This window comes from Aedes albopictus, chromosome 2 (assembly GCF_035046485.1).
Source record: "Aedes albopictus strain Foshan chromosome 2, AalbF5, whole genome shotgun sequence".
NCBI lineage: Eukaryota > Metazoa > Arthropoda > Insecta > Diptera > Culicidae > Aedes > Aedes albopictus.
In genome coordinates, this window is record NC_085137.1 from 55,470,007 (window position 1) to 55,485,253 (window position 15,247).

General features: G+C 40.8%; 1 protein-coding gene across 1 annotated transcript in view; it reads right to left on the bottom strand.

Moving 5' to 3' along the window:
* The window catches only part of LOC115265584 (calcitonin gene-related peptide type 1 receptor), a 352,478-nt gene that overhangs the window by 37,671 nt on the left and 299,560 nt on the right, over positions 1-15,247 (bottom strand). Inside the window, 1 exon segment of the mRNA XM_062849706.1 lies at positions 10,099-10,636. Coding sequence (XP_062705690.1) covers positions 10,099-10,207 — 109 coding nt within the window. The 5' untranslated portion in view covers positions 10,208-10,636.

Consider the following 15,247-nt stretch of genomic DNA (forward strand, 5'->3'; position numbering starts at 1 on the left):
ATTCGGGGCAAATAAGGGCTGTCATTCGACACCAGTCTTATAAACATTGTTGGTGCCGCTTTTAATTGCCTTCATTATAGGTTAAAATTAAAGCAATATCTACAGAAGTAGAAAATTTTTCACAAAATTTGGTGATATAGTACAATTAGTAGAGGGTAGTAAGGTCGCCTGATTCCGTGGTAGGTCACCATTCACCGTGGTAGTAGGGACCCATTCACCGTGTATTAGAAATTCTATTCTATTTTGTTTAAAAATGATCAAAACAACCCAGCCAAGGGAATTTTCCTCGTTTAAATTTATTTCAAGTAATAACTTGCAACATTTTATGAGTAAAACGAATGTTTAAATTTTCATTTTTTTTTTCTAGATATATGGGACAATATGGGGCACGGTGAATGGAGACCATTAATTTTTGGGGTACCCATTTACCGTGCCTTTTTGTTTCAATTAAAAAGTACGAGTGATCGTACTTTCTTGTTAAAATTTCTTCGGTAATGCAAAATACATACATGATATGTGAATTTTATTGCTTCTTGGTGGAATATAAACGTTATTACATTTAGTTTATCGCTTAAATCACCTTAGCGCAGTTTTCGTTTTTTCACTATGAATGCAGTGAACGAGCGGAAACCCGCTTCATGTAAACACACTTTAGTGCCAAAATGATACTTTTAAATGTTTCTAATGAGCGTTTTGACATGGTAACAATACATTAGTGTTGTATTGGTGAAATTGAAGGGAAATTGTCATATCATTCAGTCGTAATATGGAAATAATGAAAAAATATTCGAAGGCACACGGTGAATGGAGTCCCCACGGTAAATGGCGCCTTGACGGTACACTACAAAAAAAAAATCGGTAACTTTATTCGACCGACAGCAACGGTACATACAGATCGGTGACCGGGTGGAAAAACCAAATGCATTTTCCTTACTTTTTTTAGCGAGGACTTTCAGAAAATCGGCACCTTGAACATTTTTGAAGACAAGGTGTAAATAGTGGGCCGGTCTCAGCGAGAATTACTTCAAAACTATATCTATTGTCTAGGATAAAAACTTTGATGAGAACTTTGGTTATAATGGTGATAAATGGTATTTCCAGCAAGATAATGCTTCATATCACAAGGTGAAATATCAATTCATTGGTTTCAATGCCATGAAATTCCTGTCCTAGCTTGATCGCTAACTAGCATAGACAACAATTGTATTTAGAACATTTGAAGAATATTGATCATCAGTTGTAATATTATCGATCAACGATCACGATCAATTCTGACTATACATGTCAATGGTTGCTCCTCCGTGATTGATCTGAACTGGTACCAATTGCACTGAGATCCAACTGAATAAGGGGCTGGGACATTCCACTTATTCTCAAAGTGCAATTTTAGCAGCTCATGCATATTTGATCAATAACGGCGCCGGCCAAGTCCTTATAGTCAGCTGGGAAGGGAAAGGAATGTTAGAGTGTAGGGGAACTGGGGTAAGACGCCCACGTTAAGGAAGAGTCCAATTTTAACCATGAAACACTTTATAATACACATTTTTTTTGCACTAACATGAAGCACCAACATGTTTCCTTCCAAATGGAAGAAACCATAAACCAGTTTTATGTTTTACTACTGAAAAAATCAAATTTGAAAAAAAGTTTGATTTTCAGAATTTTAGTTTTAATGTGGGGTAAAACGCGCCACTAGCCACAGCTAACGCCAGGATGCTAAATTGTGTACATATACTTGCGCGCCTGGTTTATTGTCAACTGTTATTGTTCGTGAAAGGTATACAGTCATTACATAATTATGGATCACTTGTAATTATGGGTCAATTCCATGTAAACGTCATAGTGAGCTGTTTTATCAATAATTACTACAAAATGACGCATGGCTGTGTGATTAGTGAACTTATTTGTAGTAAAAATGTGCTGTTGCTTAGTTCCAATTTGTATTCTACACAATTTGTGACAGAATTTGGATCTAAATGGCTATTTTAATGTAAATTACTAGGGGTGGGCATTTTACCCCACACATGCCTCAGAAGTTTGGACCCTTGTAAAAAAGTTGTAAGAGTCAAATTCGATACTTTTTCCGCTTGGTACACAAATAATGGAAGTGTGCAAAACAATTTGTAGGGATAGCGAGAAAAAAAATCTTTTAAATGATGCAAAAAAGTGCAAACATTTGACAGGCTAAAATTACATCAAAAGTAACCAAAAACTTTTTGCGAAGTTTTTGTACATTTTTTTAGTAAAAATATGTTAACTCAAATGTAAAGAAGCATTTTTACTCTTATTTTAGCGATTGCAATTGAAAAAAGTACTGAAAATAACGTGGTTTGCCTTAAACAAGGGTGGCGCAATTTGCCCCATATGGGCGTTATGGCCGCAGTTCCCCTACTGGTTGTTGCTACTAGAGACCGAGAGCACTCTGCGTCCCCACAACCCGCACGGACTGGGGTATTTGTTAGACGGAAAGGATGGGAGATCTGGGAGTCACCGTTGGGTCGGGGATACGATACATGGATAGGGGTTATTTATAGTGTTCGTGATAGATTGTGTGGTGAATAAGGTGAATAAGGTCAAGCGGCACAGCACGCTTTGGTTGCATAACTTATAGGCGTTATATATACACTGTGCTGTGAGTGGAAGTTGGAAGGGAGGGAAACGATTTTTTTTTTCAATTCGTTTCTGGTTCTAGCGATGGCTATGAACATATGAATATACATGAGTTGTACATATATGTAGAGAAGAGAGAGCGAGAGAAAGTAGATAGAAAGATACAAAGTAGGATGAAAAGGACGGGCCAGGGATTGAACCCATGACCTTCTGCATACGAATCAGAAGCGGTAGCCACTAGACCACCAAGCCCGTTCATGATCATCAGTTGTAATATTATCATACTAAAAATCGCAAGGTATTCGTTGCAGCTTTCGTGGATACACCAAATACCAAACACCAAACGCCAATGAGTTTATGCCATATGATACCGATTCCAAACCGTACTAAAAGTATATTAAAGGCTCGTAGTAGTATTATAACTTCGTTGATAAGGAGTTTCCTAAGAATCTAAATAGGACATCATACTTTCTTTAGTAGGTCAACATTGTGCCTACACAGCAAATAATTTTGTAATATCCAGGCGCGTAATTTCTGGCGACGTATCCATTTTCGAACGTAATTTCACTCTGTTGCATCGTTTTTCAACAATTATTACACCCAGAATGTACACCCTAGTTGGCACCGGAAAATGTGAACAAACCCATTCCAGCAGATACCTAGAAGCAGTGTCAAATTTATCCAACCCCCTGAAGAAAGCGTTAGTTCTTGAAGCCGCCGCCATTGGTGGGGCGCCACAGGTTTGTTTGCGAAATTTCAGTCTGCTGGCCAATCTGCTACGTGCGGAAGCGAACTTTGTCGTGCGAAGATAAATTCGTTAGCGAAAAATGATCATTTCCACATATTGTTCAATGGGTTTAGTGTTCTTTGTTAAAGGAGACTGGGCAAAAATGTATGGAGTCTGGGCCCGGAATGTACACCAATGACCCATAGCTCTTTCGAAAGGTCTAATTGAGCCAAGAAAAAGTTGCTATGGGACCAAAAATATTCATCATGGGAGAAAAAAGTTATTTGACATTGTATGGGACGGATTTTAGTTGTTTTTGTAGTAATTATTTGCATCATTTTTTACAAGCAACCAATCTCAAATAAACCAAATGTCTCATCTGTCAGTGTTATACACAATAATAAGTCATTCTATTACAAAAAGTAGATAATAATGATTTCTGGAACAGGCCAGTGCACAGAAAAGGTTGGGATTTCTGCAAGTTTTTTTTTTTGGGAAAAAGTGGAGGGGCACGTGTGTATTAATCTATGTATTAATATTACTATAGTGGAATGAGTATAACCAAAGGTACTATACCTAAAAACCCATCCCTTGAGCAAGTGCTTGTGCAATGTACAGATTCTTATGTTGAAACACAGTGAAACACATCAAAATATAAAGAGAGTATGAAAAAAAAATCGCTTTCATCAGAGTCAAGCTTTATTCGACCAACCGGGTTGTCGCAAGGGAGACAAGGATGTACTATCACCGCTACTATTCCTTATCGTAATCAACGAGATATTTATGGGGGCATTTGACCGTGCATCGAATTGTTGGCTACATTAGCAGCCCATCACTATGAAGCATCTGAACGACTTCCATTTGGCTAATGATGTAGCCCTACTATACCAATAGTGCTTTGTCAAGCAGAGTAAGCTTAATGACCTAGCCGAACGTTTCTTTGAGACAGGTCTAACTTTCAATGTCAGCAAGACCAAATCATTAGATGTCAACACGGACTACCCCTCCAACATAATAGTAGCTGGAAGAGTAGAAGAGAAGGTCAAAAACTTTCAATATCTCGGATATCTTGGAATTAAGGAATAAATGATCGAAGTGGTGAAGAAGGTGCTCCATCGTTAACGAAGCCTGTGGGGTATCTATCCAATGCATCCGTCACAGTGGCTTGTCCCTCACGCGTCAATGCATGTCGTGGTGGACGTTTTTCCACTGCCACTCGTGGAATTGCAAACTGAGAACAACAATAATTGGAATGATCTGCCCATCTGAATGAATCTGGGCCAGAAACTGCAGATCTACAAATAGTTACTTTTCTTTTAGGCAAAGAACCAGCATTTTCTTTAAATCTAATATGTAGTTGCTCATTGGTATTAGTTGTAACACACATACTTTGAAAATCATTAGAAGATTATTTGTGCTGTTATAAGTTGTAAGAAGTAAATAAATAAATAAATAAATAAATAATCAAAAATCAGTTAGTAGCGATTGTGGCGAGCCCCAGACAACGAGTTAGCACGTATAATGAAGTTTATGACCGTGTTATACGCACTTTTATGCAGTTAAGTTACATCGCATACGATGCAGCAAAAGTGTCTTATGCGTGCAAAAGTGGAGCCAATATACGTGCATTGGCGGGAAAACCATAACGCCAAAAGACTTGAAGCTACATCTTACGTGAAGTACGGTGTGCCTTATTGCGACGTAACATAACACCTTATGCGACCTTATAACATTCGAAAAAAAAAACAATTATTGTCATCTCAGTGTCAAACTAATGACCTTTGAAGTATCGAGCCAAACTTTTCGTGCGTGTTCGCCAGACTATCTGGAGATAAAACCGACTAAGCGGTATTTCCCGCATTGTTTCCACTTCTCCTCTCTGGCTAGCGTCATCTATTATTGATTATCAGAGCCACAAAACAAAACTAATGAGTTTATAACCATAACGATGACTATTCACTGTTTTGTAGTTATTTGGCACTGCGTGGAAAGTCCAATAGCACCTCTTTCAATATTTCAATGTTTTCACATATAATGCGATTTATGTCAACGTAAACGTTTCGAGCTTATGCGAGTTGTTATGAACTCTTTAACGAGTTTATTTTTTCATTCATGCGATTTCATTCGTACACTAATGCAAGTTAAACTGGCATAATATGACAAGTACCAAGAGAAGTCGTATATGTAATCATCGCAGTGTGCTATTGAGCGAATTTATTTGATACGTTCGCACACTTTTGAGAAATATAAAAGTTGATTTGTATTCTTATGCGACTTTTCCAGATACATCGCAATAAGTACAAAAATAACATCATATGCGATGAAAATTATTCCTCCGCCATACATATATGCGATAGAAGCTTAAAATGGTACTTTTTACGGTGTACTACATGCATTCTTATGCGACTCCTGGTTCTCTGGGGTTTAACCTCTTCGCACGAAGCGGGTAAGCAAGGTAACTCTTTAAGGCGAAACTGGATCCATTTCCTCACTTTTTGGTTTTTGATTTTTAATAAAATAACGAAGCAATACTTTCAAAATAGGTTTTCGTGCACATGTAGAGTATAGATCAAGGTATCTCCTGAATTTTTCCCTGGTGGAAAAAGTTTTTCGTTTTTGCAGAAACCATTTTTAAACAAAATTGCACAAAAAAATGGTTTCTGCAAAAACGAAAAACTTTTTCCACCAAGGAAAAATTCAGGAGATACCTTGATCCATACTCTACATGTGCACGAAAACCGATTTTGAAAATATTGCTTCGTTATTTTATTAAAAATCAAAAACCAAAAAACTGAGAAAATGCTTCCAGTTTCGCCTTGAGCAGTGTAGGGGCAGTATGAGGTAGCTGTGCGCGAATTGCCAGTATAGGGAACCCCATTTTCTTCCTGACCCGCATGGCGGGAGAGGTCATGGATGAATCATGGTTGATGAAGGCCATAAAACATAGGGATGAGTAGAGTGCAGAAAAATGGAGGTGGCTGAGCAGCCGACAGGAGAGGTGCTACCAGGCGGCGTTCGTAAGGCCGGTTTTTAACCTGGAGAGTGAAGAGCAGCAATACTTGCAAGCTTGGAAGAGTGGGCCTTAATCGGCCGGCTCGTCCCAGATCGAAGGAAGCAGGGGCTTACGACTATGTGTAGGTCCTCAGCGATCACAGATTAGGGCGGGTAAGGGGGAGAACGCTTTCAGGACCTTGTGGACAGCCAGAAGAAGAAAAGAAAGAAGAATGAGGAACATGAGCTTAGGGACGCTAAGGCAAGAAGAAGTATAAGGGAAAATGCCAAGGGCAAGAAGGAAGGCACCCTCGTCATCCAGACAAACGAGTCTAAGCACTAAGAGATTTTGAAGACGATGATGAGCAATGTCAAGTTCAGAAACTCTGAAGCCGCCGCACTCGAAAAAAAATATCCTCGTGCTAAAGCACGACAAAATATGCAAAGGCGCGGCCTACAAGTAGGTACTCATTGACATGGATGAATCTTTATAGTCAATAATCGACTCCTTTCCGGCTAAAGGCATTTAAGTACCGACATTAGCCAGTGCGAAACCTAGCATGGTCAGAGCCTATAGCAGAGTCTGACCAAGCTGGTTCGTGAAACGGCATCCCCTTTACACAATCCAGGCATTAGAATCACCTGTCACGCGGTCTTTGCCCTATCAGCTCAGCGGTCATACAGTCCAGTATCTGAGTGAACTGATCCAACACGTACTCCTAGACGGGGTATTCACCAGTTGTTCATATCGCCGATCCAGTTGCCATTATCGGTGGGTATTTGGTATGGGTGGTCTGTTATGACGGCGATATCCATCTCCCACTCAGCGACTGTCCGAATCAGCAGTTGCAGGTTTGCGTCACAGTAGTTCAGGTTTGTACTGTGACTTATCAACAAAGTTCTTTTGAAGACTAGGACCGCTATACATGTTGTTCGCATATTTCCCGCAAAAAATCAAGCACTTGGGATGGTTTGACCTGCCTTGCGCCTTATGACATTCGTCCCCACATCGCCTACAAAGCTTTCTATTGTGCCTCTCGATATCAGTGATATCATATCACAATTAATCGCCCGTTTATTCAAACACAAACAGCTGTCCCTCAGAAACCCTTATTTCTGTCAGTCTTATCCAATCCTAGCTAGAATCCAAAGCTTCTATCTTTAAATTCCATTATTTTTTCTAGTTCCTTTGAAATCACCACTTCCTCCTCAGAACCACCAGCATGTTTCTAGAGCCCTCGGTTGCTTTCCAGAATACCCAGTTTTTTTAAGTTTCTTGAGGTTTTTCTTGACTTCTCTGGGATTCATCTGCTTCTTCTCAGAATCTTCCACTTCCTGCTCTAATATGAGCTTTTTGTTCAAATCGTCAGCTTTTTCCAGTAACTCTTTGCTTTTTACTAGCATCTAGCTCCATAAATCGCCAGCTTTTTTTTGCATCTCGTTTCATTTTTGGAATAGCCCTAGGTATTTCTCTCGGTATCCGAATCTTCTTAGATCCATTATATGTATATTGAATTCACTTACTATTCCCAAGGTAACAATGTTTTTGCTGAGATCAAACATCCTAAGTAACCGAGCTTCTTATTGAAAGCATTGTCGTCTACCTAAAGTCACATTTTTTCTGGTATCCTCACGGTACAGCAATGAATATTATCCATAGAACCTTATGCATCACTATCACATAATAAAAACACCTTAATTAAATGCCAAGTTTCACTTGACTCAAAAAGTTTTTTTTTATACTCCCCTTATATTTTGATATGTTTCACTGTGTTTCAACATAAGAATCTGTACATTACACAAGCACTTGCTCAAGGGATGGGTTTTTAGGTATAGTACCTTTGGTTATACTCATTCCACTATAGTAATATTAATACATAGATTAATACACACGTGCCCCTCCTCTTTTTCCCAAAAAAAAACTTGCAGAAATCCCAACCTTTTTTGTGCACTGGCCTGTTCCTGAAATCGTGGTCGTGCGGCTAAGGTCACCAAGCCTTTAGTCGCATCGTGCTAAGGAGCGCGGGTTCGATTCCCGCCGCAGCTGTCAGAAAAAGTTTTCGGCTGTGCCACTGGGCGTTGCATGCTAGTCCGTTGTCTAGTGTCGTGCGTCCTTCAAAGAGCAAATAGCTCACTGGAAGCATTAAACGTGTCTGTGTCTTTTAATGACTTATTATTGTGTATAACACTGACAGATGAGACATTTGGTTTACTTGAGATTGGTTGCTTGTAAAAAATGATGCAAATAATTACTACAAAAACAACTAAAATCCGTCCCATACAATGTCAAATAACTTTTTTCTCCCATGATGAATATTTTTGGCCCCATAGCAACTTTTTCTTGTCTCAACTAGACCTTTCGAAAGAGCTATGGGTCATTGGTGTACATTCCGGGCCCAGATTCGCCCAGTCTCCTTTACAAGACGCACAAGTATGAAAATACATTTAACCCATTTAAAACAACACTAAAGTCAATTAAATTTGAATGTCGCACCTGCTCCAACAGAAAAAATCACTGTGTTTTCAGCCTTATGCAACCGCCGATTCAAATCAGCACCACGTCCAGCACCATATTTTTGGCTTCAATCCAGTTGTATGTGGATGACAGCCGTTTCATGGGGTTGTATTTATCATCTATCCTCTAACTCGGTGGAATATCCGAGAGGCGAGGGATATGCCTCACAATCAGCGGATCAGTGTACGAATCCATGCCAATATTTTACTTATATATGAATCATCTATCGTTCCGGTTCTAGCGATTGCTAGACCCTCTGTCTAGCTGCGGCGGCTAAACTGTTGCGTGGAAGGAATGTAATTTGTACATCACTTTTACGACGCGAGTGATGTGCAGCGAAAATGATGTGATATCTCAAGAATTTTTTTTGCTGTGTACTACCTATAATTTTGGCCTGACAATTTTTCACCAATTTCAAGATTTTAATTAGTTTTTCTATGTTGATAATCGTTTGGAGTAAGATACGTTGTTTTGTTAATATGTTGTCAATAGACAATAATACTAAAATTATTGCATTTGAATAGAGCTATCTAAAAGGAAGATTTATCAACCTGAACATCGTATCATGAGCATTGCCTATAATTTTAACCAGTAATGTATAATTGCAGGACATGTGCTTCAAATTGATTGTTGTTAATGGCTGATTAATCATGCCGCATGTCTCAAAAATATAATTTGCTTCAATTCAAAACTGCCCATTAAGAGGCAATGCGCCAAGCTTAAATTTGTTCAAAACTCAATTTAAAACTTCAAACTATATACACTTTGTTCTCACTTTCATTCTGATGCAAGCGGCCATCTTTCTCTAATAGCAGAATTCCGAAATTCTTTCAATGTAGGTACTACCCCAACATACCAGCCTTTTCTCAAACATCTATTTGGGCAAGTCCTTAAACCCCCAGTTTTTCCCGTCCACTGACAACGACAGTCACAAAACTACGAGCCAAGTTACTGATGAATTTTTAATTGAGTTTTCATGCACATTACTTGCCGCCGTATTTCGTATGCTGCTGTGCTGGTTCTTATTTGTCTTTCGCCTTCCGAGTTCCGACCGACCGACCAACCAGCTGCCTGCCACTTTCATCCGGACTGATGATGGTGGACTGACCCCCGAAGGAGAAAGTTGTGACACGGCTAGCAGTTTTTACCCACCCATTCATAAGAGTTGAACCGATGCGCGATGGTCGTCATGGCCCACCAACCCGCCCACCCACAAAAACAACTACATACATACATACAAGATTCTCAGACTCACCGGACCGGGTTGTGGTGGATTCGGTGGTTGCGTTCAGCATTTCCAGGCATTGGAACTCTCTCCGGTCGATTTCCGCCGCGGTTGCGTCCGTCGTTGTTGAGGATGTCATTATTTTTTTTTTGTTTTCACTGGATTGGAGATGGGTTTGGGACGTGCCGTCCGTCCGTCCTGCTGGGCTAAACGGTACGTTTGCTTGTGTTGTTTGATATCTGCCAAAGAATGATGCTTTTTGGCTTTTAACTTTTTAATATTCTTGCGTTGGTTTTGTACGAAGATGTTTCTCTTTGGAGCGTTTGGTTGTGATGGGTTCTATCCGGTCGCGTTCCCTGTTTCGTTCCGTCAAGGTCGTGTTGTTCACGGGTGTTGTGTCTGTGTGTACGTGCTGGTTCTCCGGCAATCTATTTGGTGTGTCTCTAGCTATGGTACAACGAGCGCCTAATTGAGTCGACGCTGCGTTGCTGTAATGACTGTTGTTGTACTGTTTCACGTTGTTTTACTCTGCTGCCGGTGGCGACTCGGAAATTGTCCCGACGAGGATCTGCAAAAGAAGGGATAATGAGGTGAATGAATAAAGTGAAGGCTGCCGGCTGAATGTTTAGTTGTTGTGAACAATTGCGCGGACAAGTTCTCAGATCTTGTCTCAGTATTGCTAATTTAATAATGGAGATAACAAGTAGGTATGTTTTGACAGCGAAGAAACTGTCCTTGATGCCAGAACAATAATTTCTGGAATTAAAATATAAGTTTTATTTTACTGAGCACTAGAGACTATAATCTTAAAATTTATTTGGAAATTATTCGAGCACGGTTTCGATTACCAACAAAAACTTTGTAAATAAACCAGAAAATACGAACCGAGACCAACGGCAATAACGAACAAAAAAGACTTGCGATTGAACGCTCGGTACATCTGCAGATCTCTCAATTTCATTGGGAACACCCACATATTTGCCGATCTACTGAAGGACCGCGGGTCCGACATTGTAGCACTGCAGGAGGTGCGTTGGACAGGATCAACGATGAGAACGTTTAGAGGTAATTATACCATCTATCAGAGCTGTGGCAATACACGTGAGCTGAGAACAGCTTTTAAGTAGTGATGGGCAATATACAGGTACCCGATCCACAAAAAAATGTGCCAGTTGAAGGCCAACGGTCAGTTCTTTATCTTTAACGTTATAAATGTGCACTGCCCAGCCCACACTCCGGAAGCACTGAACTGATGATGACAAGGAGGGATTCTACGCGCAGCTCGAACACAACTACGAAAGCTGCCCAAAACACAACGTCAAGATCATTATAGGAGATAAATGATGGAACTCGAACGACCTATGACTGAACGATCTCGGGGCCTCTATTAAGATCATGATCATGACCATACACAACACCTACTTCAAGGCCTTTCATGGAGCTAACATCGACTCTGACCACTATCTGATAATGATAAAAATGCGTCTCCATGATTAACAACGTACGGTACCGACGGCCGCCTCTGTATAATCTGGCACTACTGAAGCAACCGGAGGTCGTCACCACATACGCGTGTAATCTCGAGGTAACGTTGTTCAACGCGGGTGAGTTCAATGAAGCCTTTCTCGAGGACTGCTAAAGCAGCCATCAACAGCGCAGCTGAGAACAACGAAGGATATGTGGAACGAAGCCGTAGAAACGATTGTTTCAACGATGAGTGTAGAGATATTTTGGAAGAGAAGAACGCAGCTAGGGAAGTCATGCTGCAGCACCGGACTTGGCGGAACGTGGAATAAAATAAAATAACGTGTTAAACAGCAGATCCGCCGCTTGAAAGCAAAGCGCCGCTTGAAAGAGGCAGAATACGAACAAAAAGAACTACTGTGCCGTCGAAAAGAAACACGGAAGTTTTACCAGAAGTTCATCATATTCCACAAAGGCTTCTTGGTGCGAGCCGACATGTGCATTTATAAGGACGTGAGCATCTTGACGGACGGATGTGAGGTGATCGAAAGGTGGAAGTAGTACTTCGGCCCGCACCTGAATAGTGCAGAGAGCGCAAGAATGGAGGACCACGGTATCGGAAGAAATGACTACGTCAGTACATCCGGAGGAAACAACCAGCCAACTCTCACGTTAAGGGAAATTAATGATGCTATCTAGCAGCTCAGGAACAATAAGTCAGCTGGTAAGGATGGCATCGGAGCTGAACTCATCAAGATGGGCCTGGAAAAGTTAGCCACCTGCCTTCCTGATAGTCCGGATCTGACAGACCTAACTAGTCGAAGAAAGGGGTACTCTGCCCCATCTACGAGAATATACCAGAGCATCTTCTGTTGTCTTTCATCCACAGTAAATGAGTTTTTGGGAAGTTACCAAGCCGACTTCATTGACGGCCGCTCGACAAAGATTCACCCCCGCACCAACCCAAGCATCACACATGGTTAGAAGCCACTGTGACTTACTGCTCAACCCTCGCGCAGGTGAGTACCGTGACAGATTTATAGCCATGTGTGCGACGGGTATTTAGGATCATCTTTACATGTTTGCAGGAGAACGGTGTATGGCGGCGAAGAATGAACCACGGGCTTGCTGCAGTATACTGTGAACCTAGCATCCGGAAGATGGCAAAAGCTGAAAGGATACGATGGGCAGGTCATATTACGAGAATGCCGGTGCCCGGAGCAGATGAAGCATCATCTGGTCATCGTTGGATGCACTCATATTTTAGAGTTGCGAGCGCCAACTATCGCACAACACATTATTCATATTATAGATTTCGTATTATCTTGAATAAGTTCAACGCGAAATAAATGAATGATTGTAATCGGTATTTTTTATATAACAATTTGTTATCACTTTTTGTAAAGGAAGATTCACACCAGCTTCCCAGATCGTGGACTTGATAGCAATGGAGAAGAAGAAACGGGATGCACGAAACACACCATTAACTAGGTTATGTAAAGCATGAAGCGACAGAACTAACGACGACTCGGCATATTTATACATGAAAGTCATGTGTGTGTACCAGTGGGAGAATTGTAGGAACATTCATGTTCCTACCGGTTACACGGCGACGAATGCGAAAAACGACAACGACAACGACATCGACAACGTTCTGGTCCGTCCCGGAAACTCTGAACATCTTGGCGGAATGGCACACCGGGGGAAATGGATGCTTCTGGCACGATACCTACTAACTAGTGTGTACTTGACTATACAACAATGAATGTTTCAGCTAGCGAAGAACTAGCATATCGCCGTAAAGGGTTTGCTCGAGAGCTGTTGGGGCAGGAATGAGAGTTGTTTATATTTATTTGAGTTTGAAAGGTATGGACGCAGGCAAATGAATGTGGGTTGCCTAAAAGTTTGATGAACTTGTTTCATAAGTGATACACATTTGAAAAAAATGGTTGGGAACAGTAACTGTTGAGCATTTGTTACGCAATGCGTTTGCGTTGCGCTTGCCTATCAAATGCTTTTAGATTTGGTGTTCATCAATTGAATTATAAAAAAATGCATTCCAGGTTATTACGGAAAGTCCTCCATAAAAGTGTTTGGTCCAAATTTGAGAATTTCACATTCCAAGAATGCCGGTTAATCTTGGACGTATAGATACGAATCACCATGCGTTTCCATTTTTTTTATCTTGTAATGATAAAAACACCTATTACAGAGTTTCAAAGTATGCAACAGTTCTGAGAAATAAAACTGTCATCCTTTTCATGCTGTACATCAATCCTCAACAGCTAAGCTGCATAATCTTGCACATCCCGTTATACCACCACCAAGCAAAAAGGAAACATTTCATCATCAGAGTGATTAGCATTTTTTTTTTCATTGCCACCAAGGCTCCGTGGAAGGTAACAGTATGCAGTCTTGGGTGATACAGAAACGCAAACGAGCCAACTGCACATAACCGCGATGCACTGTGGACTGTGGAGCTACGGCTGCTGGCTGGCAGGATTTTCCTGCTTACTGATCATCCGGTCGCTCGGCTAGTGCACGTGCGGTGGTCCACGTTCCAGGAACGTCTACTCAGTCTGGACCTTATTATGGAACATGGCTGGACGATATTAATGATCGAAATGTATGCTCTTTCTACGTTGTAGCTGCAATGAGTGATAGCTGAGGTCTGTTAAGATTGCCTCCTGGTAATTTCATACTATTCATTATGTTTATGAACATTAACTTCTTGGTAATATGGTAATTAATATTAAGCGATAGTTTTTTTTTTCATCCCAAGTATCAACCGGATTTACGTTTTTAATTCTCCTGAAGTAATCCCTGTAGGAGTTTTTTGAGGAATTTCTGGAAAACTATTGCAAAGATTCCCTGGAGGAATCATTGGAAGAATTTCTAGAGTATTCTTTGAAAGATTCGCTGGAGGATTTCCTGGGGAAATCCGTGGAGCATTTCCCAAAGTAATCCTTGTAGCAGTTCTTATAAGAACCCATGAAGCAATCTCTGCATATAGGAATCTCTGCAGAAATTTCAAATAAAATCGTTAGAGGAATCATCAGACTGAAGGAACCCCTGGATGAAACCTTGATGAATTTATGGAGGAGTTCCTTGAAAAATCTCAGGAGAAATTTCTGGAAGAACAACTGAAGGAATTCTTTGAGGAATCCCTAGAAGTGCCCTATGAGAAATCCTTTGGATAATTTCTGGATGAATCCCTGGAAGATTTCATCGGAGGAAATCCTGGAGGAATCCCTGGAGGAACACTTGGATCAATAACTGAAAGAATTCCAGGAGGGATTTCTTGAAAAATTCCTAGGGGATTTCTTAGAAACACCAAATCCCTGAATAAATCACAAGAGGATTTTTTGGAGGAATCCCTAGAGAAAGCCATAGAAGAGCTCCTTGATAAATCTCTCGAGATATATTTGGATGAATCCCTGGAGAGTTTTTTTCTGCAGGATTCTTTTGAACATTCCCTGAAGCAAGCCCGTGCACATGGAAGGGCTTTTGGGGTTAAACCCCTTCCATTGACGATGTTTCATACACCAGGCGCCCCTCCACCCGTTGCCAAAATAAGGAAAAACCCCTCCCTTGTCGCCATTTCTGTGCATGGCCCTGCCCTGAAGGACTTCCTAGATACGCCTGGAAGCACTCTGGAGGGATCCCTGGAGGAATCCTAGGAGGAATTCATGAATGAATCTCGGAAGGGTTTCCT